The sequence below is a fragment of the Schistocerca piceifrons genome, chromosome X, assembly GCF_021461385.2.
Source record: "Schistocerca piceifrons isolate TAMUIC-IGC-003096 chromosome X, iqSchPice1.1, whole genome shotgun sequence".
NCBI lineage: Eukaryota > Metazoa > Arthropoda > Insecta > Orthoptera > Acrididae > Schistocerca > Schistocerca piceifrons.
Genome location: NC_060149.1, coordinates 751,373,752 through 751,387,695, shown reverse-complemented (window position 1 = coordinate 751,387,695; position 13,944 = coordinate 751,373,752). Strand labels below are relative to the sequence as shown.

The following is a 13,944-nucleotide window of genomic DNA, read 5'->3' as shown; positions in this document are numbered from 1 at the left end:
GGAAAACAGTCAAGTCAGCCGTGGTGGAACATGCTCTTCAGTCAGGTGATCACTTAGTGAAGTTTTCAGAAACTGAACGAACTATTATCCACGTCAATATAGAGAAGCCATCGAAATCCACGTCTATATAGAGAAGCCATCGAAATATATAAACATGGGGATAATTTTAACAAAAAAGAAGAAGCTATGAAACTCAGCGATATATGGACAGTGGCGCTACAGAATCGATGACAAGTTTTTATCTTTGATGTACTATGATTGATATTTACATTTTATCCTTGACGAGGTTTATCTCTGCTATCACGTGAAATCCAAACCACAACCACTTTCCACGGTATTTAGGCTGTTCTTTGATGTCCAACTCGTCAGTCGGTAAGACTCGGCACAACCAGGAACACCTACGAAGATGTCCAACATAACTTTGGACGAAACGTCAGGGATAGAAGATTTCCATGGACCACAGCCATACAACCCGGAAGGATTCTCGGCAGATTAACGTTAGTTGTAATAAGTCGTTGCTATAGTTTACAGAAGCTGCTAATTAACCTATAATTAGACTTGATGAACACCCTTGAAGGCTCTCTTTTATTATTGAATTTATAGAGCATAACGTAGAAATTAATAGGTGAAAACCAACCTTTCTTCCTTCCACATTGAGTGTGTTATAACAAGTCCTTGTGTGGTTTACTTTCCATATTCTTACAATCAAAGTGTATTTGTAAAACATGGTTTATAAACCATGTTTTACAAAATACTTTTACAAATACCTTCAACATCTTTGATTTTTTTATGTTATTTGGTCCATGCAAAATGTTCTCGGAGTCCTTAGAGGAAAGGATTCCAGTCCCATTCTGAGTGTTCAGCTATAATTTCTTGTGATTTTCTAGAGTTAATATAAATACACACCAAAATTGTTTGTACAAAGCTTTATTAATTTCTCCTCCACCTTTGCCATGAGAGGCGTATGCTGCCCTCTTAATGTATACATTTGATACAACATAAAAAACTAAAGATCATTGTCTGGAAATTTTAATCATCATCCATTTTCCAGGTAGTACTACCAGTGCTAGACAGAGGACCTTGTCCATTAAACATCTCAAATTTCCTATTGACTTACCAATTTTCACATGTAACACATGAGATATTATTTCCAAATACCTTGGTGGTGGTGGTGGTGGTGGTGGTGGTGGTGGTGGTGGTCTGCAACCAGAAGTTACTCTAAAAAGTAGTTACGCGATGTATAGATAAAACTTATTGAAGAGCTCTGTTATTCACTGATGAGCTTGGCTTATCATAACATACAGGGCCCCAAGTTCAGTACCTGATTTTCCCAAAAATTGAGTTCTGATGAGGGCGCCCATTCTGCATTGCGCTATTAACTTGAGGTGCTTCAGTGCAGCTGCAGTGGATTCATTAACATGTTCAGGGCAGGAGGTATGGTACTGTATTTACTCGAATCTGAGCCGCACCTGGAAAATGAGACTCGAAATCGAGGAAAAAAGATTTTCCCAAATCTTAAGCCACACCTGAAATTTGAGACTTGAAATTCAAGTGGCGATAAAAGTTTTAGACTGCCCCTCCAAATCGAAGCAAAGTTGGTCCATTGTAACATGACACACAATTGAGGTCGAATGGTTTGAAGATACAGCTACAGTAGTTTGGTTTGAGTCATAAGCTTAACAGTTAAGCTTTATCAAGTAGCCATTGCTATGTGTCAGGCGGGCACCCTTCCTTTTGCATGTGCTTTGTCTGGTTTGAATCGATTGCTTATTTTGCTTTGATCTGATAAGTGCCGTTCTCTTTGTTATAGGTGTTTATGTCACTCTAAGCTGAAAATGCATTATTGTACTGTATCATGCATTGTTTGTCGCATTCTGATAATGAGTGTTTACGACCTGTCGCTGCTCGCGGCATGGCTTGCTTTTGCGCGCTCTACCGCAGCAAAAAAAAAGAGAGAGAGAGAGAGAGAGAGAGAGAGAGAGAGAGAGAGAGAGAGAGAGAGAGAGAGAGAGAGATAACTCTCCCCGAATTTCAATAGTAATCCTCTCCATGATGCACATCATCTCTCACTTGTAGCATTTGCCATTAGAGGTTGTGGAGTATCTCCTTAACACTCTCAAGCTCAAGAAGAAACATATTAGTCATCATTGGAGCTTCTCTGGTTCTTCTATTAACCCCTTAACATATTGATATTTGTTTCAAATTATGTGCCAAAAAATATTATTTTTTTATTAATGAGAAACATCGTACAATGAACAGCATTACATATAGCTGTATAAAGATAGCTTTTAAAGTTCAAAATAATGAGTTACAAAGTTTTGAACATCACCGGTAATAAAATCTTGAGTATACTCGTGCGCTAGACTTTGACTATAATAGCCTGAAACTTGAAGTCAATTTTTTAGTTTATGTGTAGCTGTGAAGACTAACCTAACCATTTATTTCACAACAGTTTCCTGAAACCATTGTCTAAACGACAATGCAGGAGAGAACAGGAAGTGCGCATTTCGTTGTCTAGTATCCAAAGCTGCACACAGTAAAGACAATATCTAGTGGCAACCACCTTAATCATAAAATGACAGCCGGTCTACAAATGTAGGACCAGATGCTCTCTAGTGGCCGAACACATAACTATCAGTGCTGAAATGGTTATAAGCAAGGGTTTATTTTTTCAAAGCTCTGTTCTTAAGTTATCCAAGTATACTCCAGATTTTAAGTTTCTGTCAAAATAATAAAAAAGACATAACTCTGGGTTTTGTGTTAAGGTAAGGGTCCCAGACTGATGATCAGTTCTCAAGTATAGGTTGAACAAGTGGTTTGTAAGCCACTTCGTTCTTGGATGAAATCCATTTCCATGAGATTCTTTCTATGAAACTGTCTAGCATTTGCTTTCCATATAATTTTTTTTATGTTGTCATTCCACCTTTATGTTACTTTGAATGGCTACTCATAGGTATTTTATAGTAGTTATCGTTTATAATGATTTCTCGCCAATAGTTGAAGTATATGGTAGTGGATTTCTTTGCATATTAATGCAAAATATGTTACATTTATTTATGTCCTTGCTAAATGCCAGTCCCTTGCATCAATCATTGATCTCTTCTGCGGGTCCTCCTATAATTCACTTCAGTTTTCTGGCTTTGATACCTTGTTATAAGCAACTGCACAATCTGCAAACAGCAATATGGAGCTTCTTCAAACTACCTCTACATCTGTTGATTTTATCCTATTAAGAGTCACATGTTGATGTATCTGCAAGGAAGTCTTGAATTCAGTCACAAATCTGGGCCGATACTCAATAGGCTCATATTTTGTTCACTAAACGGCAATGCAGAACTGTATTAAGTCAAGGAAAACAGCAGCCACCTGGGACTCTGAAAGTCATAGTAGGGCCTAAGTCCTATCACATATGCAACAGTTTCGAATTCAGAGGCTCTCTGCCATCTTGTCGATAAACGGATATTTGCAGATGCATTGAGCTTCATTGACACAGGGTTTTCCATATTTTTGGCATGGCTTTTATCTGTTCATTGCTTAATGATAAATCATTCAACAGCGTATCTAGAAAGAATAAATGTCAAATTATGCTTTTGTGTCTTTCGTATCAACATGTAGAGTTTTCATAAGTTACTCACAAAATTACCATTTTGTAGCTTCTTTCTTAAGCTATGTATTGTGTGGTTTGCTACATCACATAATGCTTTTGTGATATAGTAATGCAGCAGTGGTGGGGGCAGTATACAATCATCCAAGAGAGACCACTTTATGTATGTACCCAGTCTGGGGGTTGCTTTCTCAATTTGATTTATTTGAAAATAAAGGCAGCCATAGCATGACAGCAACACAAGGATCTTTGTAAGAAATATGCTGTTGGCATTTTTGGTTTTTAGAACAGCAATTTGCTGTAATGGAATCTTCGTCAAAGTCCCATACTCAGGTTGCATCCTTTCTTAATATTTAGTCGTGCCTTGCATTAATTTGTTGCTGACAAGTCTAAAATTGGTTTGTTTGCAAATATAGCCATTATGCTTGTTTCACATGCAGGTAAGAAAATGAATAACATAATCTCATCTTTTGGAGGGAAGCAACTCTTGATTCACAGCTAAGAGGCTGGCTTGTAAGTGCAGTAAAACTCAGAACATCTAGTTTCTTACGCAAGTTGCGTTTTACACTGTCCTTCAACTCTCTTACAATGGTAATCTGATCATTTAGGTAGAGGATACCAGATATATGGTATTGATAGTAGAGAGAGATCCCTTACTAAAGGCCCATCTTCATGAACTGTTGCAGAAACTGAATGCCACTATATTTACAGTTAAAATGTTTTCAACAGTTAGTGCCAATGACAAACTAAAACTTGTTTATTTTGCATAATTTTATCATCTTGTGGTGGTGCAGTTCTTCTTACGTCTTTGAAAATAGGACAAGGAATTCCGCCTTATATAAGACACCTTTTCAGTTTCATTTTACCCAGACATGTTTCAGCACTTTTTGTGATATCTTCAGTAGGTTATTTTCTTTTCTTAACTTACATGAACCTATTGGGTATTTATGTTGGTAGCTAATCTGCTACACAATCTACAACTTGTCATGGTTTTGATGTTGTAGTGTTTCCATTGAATTGTGACAAAACTCTACCCATGTTTGAAAATTCATAGAAACTGCATTATCAAACGACTATAAGTCACAGAAATCAGTGTATTCACCTCTCCAAAACATATGAGAAAACACTATATTATCAAAGCCATGACAAGTTTTACATTGTGTAGCAGACTAGTTATCAACATAAATACCCAATAGCTTCATGTAAGCTAAGAAAATAAAATAACCCACTGAAGCACAAAAAGTGCTGAAACATGTCTGGGTAAAACAAAACTGAAAAGGTGTCTCGCATAAGACGGAATTCCTCATCCTATTGGCATACTTTTATTCCTTGATGTGGTAGAGGATATCATCTTGTGGGCAATTCTGCTCAACCACAAAAAATAGTTTTAACCAGAAAGTGAGCAACCTAACCTCTATGTAATAAGCTTAAACTGACACCACAATAAATCTTCTCACTTATGAGATTTGTGATTGACAGTAGGAACTTGGTTAACAAGGGCAGTGATAGCTATTCAGTTGGTCATAAGATGACGAACAGTTTTTGTCGTGAGCATATCTTTAAGTAAGGTTAAAACATTGCACAGCACTTTGCTGTATACAGTTTCAGTAGACAACTACAACAGATGAAGGCTGTTCGAGAAAAACTGCAGGTTTTTTAAATTGAAACTGAAAGCTTTTCTCGGAGCAGGTGACTTATTCCATCCAGGAATGCTTAAGTAAAGGTTAATTGTGATTTATTAATGAATTCACTAAAATGAATGGAATAGTGGACAAAAATTCTAAATATTTTAGTATCATTCCATGAAAGTATGGTTACTGTTAACTATTAAAATGAATTCAAAATTTAAAGAAACTGTTGATGTAAAGAAGATTCAGGCTTGTTTATGTAATCCAGTTACGCCAATTGGGGTTTTCCCCGTTAATTCCAGGTGAATACCGCTATAGTTCCTAACATTGGGCAAAGGCTGACATGTTTCCCTTTCATATCCCATAATTAAGCGTGAGGAAATGAGGTACATTCTTATGCTGTATGTTTATTATTATTATTTCATAGTCAGCATTTTGTTTTTATATTTCTATTTTAAACGATTCTGGGTATATTACATACCTTATGTGACTGACTAAATGAAAAATAAATGTTTTGGTAATTTGAATGTAATGTCAGAATTTTATTCACTTTGCTTCTTTTCTTTCAACTAAGTGCATTTCGTTATTGTGAAATTAAAAATTATTGAAACCTATATGACTGGCATCACCTCCCCCCTCCCCCCCCAACAAGCGCATTCACTTTCACTAAAAGTGTTGACACACAACAAATAGTAAAAGGTACAGTAGTCAGTCGCAAATAATGTTTATTGCTTATCCAGACTTCAGTCACTGCGTGGCCATGTTCACTGCTCAAAGAACCAGTTACAATAAGTTAACTGTTAACTGAAAAACATTAGTCACCTTTTGTAGTTACACCTTGTTTGTTTTATGTAAATAAGTTTTTAAAAAAGTATAAAATAATAGCATGGGAGTTTACTAATTGTAAAGTAAAGTAAAGTTTTCAACATATCACACATGTAAAGAGGTCATTGTAGATTCATATGAAGAACACTGAAGCCATCTGCATTGTAACTGTAAACAGCAATCTCAGTGCAAAATTGGCCTTTGACATGAATAGTCCATTTGGGACTGTGCATATAAAGTGGTTTTAAACTTTTAACTTGCATTTATTGATATGTATTTCTGATTGACACATTTAAAGCTTATACAACTCTACATTTAATGAGGCATGTACATTACCTTATTGTAACGGTTTCTTTTTATGTCTTTTTTAGCACAGATGATGGCCATACTGTGACCAAAATCTGTTTATGCAATCAACGTCATTTGACTAACTACTTCCCTATGGAACCAAACATAGTTGACATATAAATATCCTTTGATGTCTGTTTCTTCTGTTGCAGCTGTCAGCTCTGTATGAGGTGAAACCACCTATATCAAAAGCCAAAATGACTAGCATAACTAAAGGAGCTATCAAAGCCATAAAATTCTACAAACATGTTGTTCAAAGTGTTGAAAAATTCATTCAGAAGGTATTTAGAATGATTATCAATCATGACCTTTTTTGCTGTATTTTGTTTTTCACATCTCTTATCAAGCTGATATATGTAGAAAGTACGCTCATTGAGTTAGAGTAATATTAATGTGTGGTTAATAATGAAGAACATGTTCTGTTAATTGCAATGGGACAACGTTGACAGACTGATATACTTAGTAGGGAGGTATTTATTACTGAGATATTAAGTTTTATATTTAACTTTCCTAAAGTAATTTATGAAATCATGTTTTTCATATCAGTATCATTTGCCCAGATAGGCACACTCAAGACACGTGTGGTCTCTATTTCATTATACGGTAAAAGTTAAATAACATTATTTTAAGTGTGATACTATTTTTCACTAATGTAACTGAATTTTTTTTTTTTTTTTAGTGCCGGCCTGAGTATAAGGTTCCTGGACTATATGTTATTGATTCAATTGTTCGGCAGTCGAGGCATCAGTTTGGAGCTGACAAAGATGTTTTTGCTCCCAGATTTGCAAAAAATCTGCAAAATACTTTTGTACATCTTTTCAAGTGCCCACCAGAAGAAAAGGTTGGTTGTCAGCTATTACTTCATGGCTACTTTTAGGAGGGGGAGTAGTCCTTGAATTATTGTTATACTATTTGTGAATGTTGACTTTTTTGTTACAGAGCAAGATTGTCAGGGTGCTGAATTTGTGGCAGAAGAACTCCGTTTTCCAATCTGAGGTTATACAACCTCTTTTTGATCTTGCAGATCCAAATCATCCGATACACAAGGAGCAGGCGCAAGTAAACACCCCAAATAATGGCTCAATAACAACTATGAATAATGTTGGGAAAACACCACCTCAGTTAAACAGAACACCAAACAAGACTCCTTCATCAAATAATAAATCAACCGATAGCAGCACACCTTTGTGGACATCTCAAAGTGATTCAAGCAACAGTTCTTCACTTCAAGTTTCAAACCAAGCTGTTGACACTGCAAGTTTGAATAGCAATCAGGTGTGTGCAGAAGTGGTGAGTCCACAGACAATTGGCAGTTTTATGCTATTAGTTATATTTGGTAGTACACATACTTGTTATTTGAAAAGGAACAAAGGAAGTATTGCTCTCACAGTTCAGTCCAAAATTATGACAGCTTAAAAGTTAGATGTGAAATGAACTATCTGCAGCTGGAAAAAAGCAAATCCCCATTCCCCACCATTTCCTTGTCTGGCAATTAACTTCTGCTGCCTGTATCTGGATCAGAATAATTACATGATTGATAATGGAACCTGGTTAAGCATGAAGAAAGGCAATGTTGTAAGTTTGCTATTACTTGCTCATGCAGTATAACTTGTGGTCACAGTTGTTTGGTTTATTACTGAATACTGTCAAAAGCTTTCTTTTAACAAGCAGTTTTGCATAAAGGGATCCAACTCTTAGTAAAAACACAATTTTATTCTTATTTATGCACAACCATTTTTCACCACTGTTGTGGCATCTTCAGGGGTCATTTTTTTTCTACTTTCATTACATAACGTCTTTCCTGTGATTTTATTATTGCTTTCCATTACAGGTCTAAGCTACGTGCAGCATAGACCTGTGCCTGCAAGTGGTAACCAGGTACAGGAAAGACTAAGTGTAATATAAGAAGTAGTAAATACACACTCACGGAAGATGTCACAACAGTTGGAAACATGTTCTTGCAGAAATGCAGACCATGTTAATCATTATTTTCTGTGAACATTAGAACAGAGCATAAAAATTTAAGATGATGGAATTTCACTTTGTGGATTCATAATATCCTTATCACTTTTCTGCACATTTTTATTGATACCGTCAAGACATGTTGTTATATTAAATGAAGATACTGCACAAAGAGTCATCAGCTTGTGGTCTTGTGGTTAGTATTGCTGACTTGATCTCGGGGCCCTATGTTTGATTCCTGCTGGCTTGGTTGGGGATTCTTTGCACTTGTGTGCATGTTTTTTGTCTTCGTGATGTTGGTGGTGGTGATCATCGATGGGCAAGTTGCCAAAGTGGCATCAACTAAAAAGACTTGCACCTGATTGCCAAATACCCCAGAAGGGTGATTCCAGCTTCAAAAGCCTTAGGCACATTTAATTTCATTTCATTGCACAGAGAAACAAAGCACATGACAAAAACAAATTAGATCAAATACTTTGCAGGGGACCAATCGGGACCAATCCTGTTTTGTCAACTTTTGAGCAGCTCTCCCTTTTATTCTATTTTAAATGCAGTTTTCTTCCTTTTCTGTTATATCCTATTTTTCGTTTTGGGGGTACCACCCTGTTGAATAGTGGGCACTCTTTAGCACCTTGACAATAATGTATCAGTGATGGGATGGCTATAGTGTTGCATGCAGAGCCCCAAGGACACCCACTTGGTGTTTTACCTACTTCTCTCATTTTGTTTTTATTATTGGTAGTCCAGTGGATAAATCTGCCAACTAGAAGGCATTCCTTGTTCTGTAACTGCCTTCGTACTTCATCGGGTTGGCAGGGGTCAGAAGCGGCAAGGGGTTTCTCTCACCAAGAATGAGTCCTCGGAGACTCCTCATCTGCTGTGACCTATGTACTGGCTATGGCATCAGCTTTGCTTTCAAAGCCTCGATTTTACCGCTTCTGTGTAGTTTCATCATCAGAACGTGTTCCTTGTGGATGTCACTAACTCTTGATGAACTACTCGTAGATTGATTGGTTGATGAGCTTGCTGTTTAGACCCTTAACTCCCAGTGAACCAATCAACCAAATACTTTTGCAGCTGTAAGTATTTTCAGGAACTGACAGTGGCAACTGGCACCTGATATAGCATACTGTTATGACACTGTTCTACAGAACAGAAGGCATAGCCAAGTTCATTCTCTGATTGGCTGCTGCTGGGGTTCTACATCTATATCTACATATATACTCCGCTAGCCACCAAGCGGTGTGTGGCGGAGGGCACAATCCGCGCCAAAGTCTCTAGACTTTCCCTGAAACATTCTGCGACATTTGTTGCGGATGCTGGTGGTCTATAAAATATCCTAATACAATGGTCACTCCTTGTCTGATTGACAGCTTTATCCAGTCTATTTCACAGTCTGACCCAGTATCGATTCCAACTGCGTTTAAACAGCTTTTAACTGCAATAAACACACTATCTCCCGTAGCATCAGTCCTATCCTTCCTAAACATTGTCCAATCTGAGTTCAAAATTTCACTGCTATTTTTGTCTGGTTTCAGCCAGCTTTCGGTATCTAATACTATATTGGCATGGCTACAGTTTATTTCAGGGAGTAACTTGGGGAGCTTGTTACAGACGCTTCGACAGTTTACTGACATGAGACGTAGCATATTTAAATCCTCTGGAATGACCTGTTTAGGTGAACTAACAATTTTTACAGTTGGCAGACCCACATCAGTGTCATGATCTGGTAATTTTTCAGGCCAGCTGTTTGTTTCCCGTGGGGAGGAACCTAATCTAAAAACCCACAAGTACTGTGCTACCCATGTAGCTGCTTCCTGTGTGTAGTGCACCCCTGATCTATAAAGGGGCATCCTACAACCTTCCATCCCAAAGCATAGATTGAGGAATCTACAACCATTTTTGTCACAGAGTCGATGTAGCCTCTGGTTTAGATTTTCCACTCGACTCCAAACCAGAGGACCGGACTCCAAACCAGAGGACCTCGGTCCACCCTGGATACGATGCTGCAGATCGTCACGCTTGACTTCCACTCCTCGGGAGATGGAGGCCACCTTCACCAATATAGCCAGTCGTAAGGACCCAAGAATTTCCTCAGAACACCAACGACAGGCATCGTTGGTGCCAACATGTACAACAATTTGCAGCTGGCTGCACCCCGCATGCTCGATAGCTGCTGGAAGAGCCTCTTCCACATTCTGGACAAGGCCCCCCAGCAAGCACACAGAGTGAACATTGGACATCTTCCCCACCCTAGTCATTATGTTCCTGAGGGGCTCCATGACCCGCCTAACATTGAAGCTCCAAATAACTAACAAACCCCTGTCCCCACATGCCTGTCCAGACCTTGCTGAAGGAGCGGCCACCATCGTGGCAGAAGGTGCATTCTGATCCGGCTCAGCCCCCCCCCCCCCCCCCCCCCCAACCACCAAGCATCAGATAGCACACTGGATTTGTTATCAAAGTGCATGGGATTTGGCAGGAGCCTGCGTCCCCCATGCAGCCTCAGCCTTTGCCTTGAGGCTCGAGACCTCGACACAGTCCACCACCCACACTGAGGTGAGAGTTGGCCGGCCGGCTCAGTCGCACCTGAGGTTTGCCCAGTGACACAGAGCTGTGACATCCCCCCCTGCACATCTAGTACAGCAGAGGCTGCCCCAGGCACCTCATCCCCGTCACACCTCAAGGTGGCACTCTGGAGCTTGTTGACTGTGGCCAACAAAGCTTGCAGGTGCGTTTGGACTTTGGCCACCTACTCCTGCATCTGCAGACAAAAGACACAGTCCGTACCCATCCAGCTAATAACTGATTTACTATAAGAAACTTAAGGAAACCTCCTGCCACACAAGGTTAACAGGTACACTCTAGTTGGCAGAAAGGACACTCAACAATGAAAAACAATAAAAATGTATGGTAGAAGCTAGATCTGGTGCTTATTTTCTTGCTAGGGGCTGTCTAGTGAATACTAAAGAATAAGACAGTGACCTACAATAAACTGCTAGGGGCTGTCTAGTGAATATTATTAACAAATTAAACAGTAACCTATGGTAAGCTACACCTACTGATTATCCCTCGTATTTATAATGTAAACAAGTGTTTACGTACATGCGAAAATGACCTAATAAAACTAATAACTGTCAATCACTTTTACCATGCTGATCTAGGTATAGTATGTCAAGTTCAGTGCTTGAGATACGTGATTGTGTAGTATTGTGTTGTCTTTGCACCCTACTATGTGGTGCAGTTTATTTCAGCTGTGTGGTATCAGTAGTACCAGCTGAGGGTAGGTAATCTTACAGAGCAAATTTCATATTCACTCTATATGTTATTTACAGATCTTTTTAGGCAGATAAATCAGTAAGGAGAAATCTAATTCAGTTTGTACAAATTGTGTACAATGTACACATTACAAGAGACACATGTATTAAGAAGTTTGTGGGTAAGCTGGTTCAAGGACATTGTGTGATCTTGTAAATGTTTAAAGTACAGAACAAAAGAACACAGGTAGCAGTCCAAATTCCTTAAGTATGTGGTCAACTTTTGTTACGTAAGAAATATTGGTTTTTAATTATTTTTTCAGAGTCTCCTTTACTTGGTTGACATCACATTTTGTATACAGTAGTTCAAGAATGAAACAATGGAAAATCCAGGATGGAATGATGACAGAATTATGAAAAGGATAGTTGCTACTCACCATATAGTGGAGATGCTGAGTCACAGATAGGTGCAATAAAGAGACTATTAAACAAATAAACTTTCGGACAGAAAGGCCTTCATCGGAATCTCTCTCTCTCTCTCTCTCTCTCTCTCTCTCTCTCTCTCTCTCTCTCTCTCTCTCTCTCTCTCTCACACACACACACACACAAAATAATAATAAAAAAAACCGCAACCACAGTCTCTAGCTGCTGAGACCAGACTGCTAGCAGCAGCACTTGATGATAGAAGCAACCTGGGTGGTGGGGGTAAAGAGGAAGCTGGGGTGGGTAGGGTGGAGGCCAGTAAAGTGCTGCTTGTGGGAGCATATGGGGATGAGGTGAGGAGGGGGTAGGGCAGCTAGTTCAAAAATTGGTGGTGTCTTGGTTTTAATGTAAGTTGGCATTACTGTTGTTCTATTTTATACTACAGTTTTTTTTAATCTGGTAATCATTTTGCAAGGAAGTTATCCCACCAACCATAGTTAGAGAATTTCATTTTCTTATACACTGATGTTCAAGGTGTTTTGTAAATGCCAGCATCAGAGTGTTGTGATTGTTGTGGTTTGTATTGTGGCCAGGTCTCCCATATTAGTATGATGTGACTGAAATCTGAATTAATCTTCTCTCTTATGACCTTCGTAAAGTATGCTTTATCCAGTAACCCATAACATTTTAATATTATCCATTATGGATGGCTGACACTTTTATCAGTGACCTAGAAGATAGAGTTTTAAACTTCGACCAATCCATTATGGGTAAAATTGTTTATTGTAAATGTTGTGTAGCTGAAACTTTGTTACTCATTGACAATTATGAGGAAGATATACAAGAAATAGCAAAGCAGTTCAGCAATGCCAATAGAAACAGTAAGTTTACCGTGGAGCATGAAATTGACAGCAATTTGTAATTCCTCGATTTGAAAATTAAAGGCCAGGGTAATAAGCATGTGTTCACCGTTTATAGGAAACTGACAACAACTAACTGTTCCACCATACATAGGGCTCATAAAGAATGTTCCTTCGGTAGTTTAGTGGACAGGACAATCAACATGCCAATGAGCAGGAGGGGGCACCATTAAGACAGTAGTGGTTAATAACAGTTAAAGTATAGGAATTGTTAATAAATTGCTGTGCAAAGGTAATAACACCGGAAAGAATAAACTTCGTGAAAAAAATGAAAAGGGTCACTATGCTGTGTTATGGAACAGATCAAACTTGCTGGAAGAATTGGAGATCACCATTTATAAAGAAACATGACAATATTGTGGGTGCATAATGTAATGACAATGGAATGAGATTTCGTAATGTAAATAGTAATTTTGTAGAATTATTTCAAGGCAGATTCATAATTATAAATACACAATGCCTCTTCAACAAAATAGCTGGAAGCTGACAACCGTAGATGTAGGAAATGAGTAAAAGAAGGTGACCAATAGAAGAGAATTATGATTGAGCCAATAGCTGCACTTACTTGGTAGTACTACAGGCATGTCAGTTCACAACAAACAACCCTTGGACCTCTGCATAAGCATGAAATGACATTCTTGGAGCCCAGAGCAGATCAGTAGGACGTGGCCTGATGCATTGCGCAGTGCCAAATGGGACAGCCACAGACAGAACTCATCAGTTTTATTATAAGAGGAGGATCTATAGTCCACTGTGTTTTGATTCCATTTTATTTTATGAATACCACAATTGTGTTGGTAGACATGTTAGGGTTTTAATGTCATGGGCAAAGTTTTGCAACCTGAGAGTATCGTGTCTTGAAACACATTATTGAGTAGTTTGTAGGGCAAAAATATGGGTAAATTATTACTGTAGACACAAAACATACTTTCTTCTGTGGTCTTTATATCAGACACTAATTTACAGAATGAAATTAC

General features: G+C 38.4%; 1 protein-coding gene across 1 annotated transcript in view; it reads left to right on the top strand.

The window, feature by feature from the left end:
• Positions 1-13,944, top strand: part of LOC124723061 — a 193,739-nt gene that overhangs the window by 32,254 nt on the left and 147,541 nt on the right. The window contains exons 2-4 of the mRNA XM_047248239.1: positions 6,558-6,686; positions 7,085-7,246; positions 7,345-7,695. Of these exons, the coding sequence (XP_047104195.1) occupies positions 6,558-6,686; positions 7,085-7,246; positions 7,345-7,695 (642 nt within the window). The remainder of the gene's footprint in view (positions 1-6,557; positions 6,687-7,084; positions 7,247-7,344; positions 7,696-13,944) is intronic.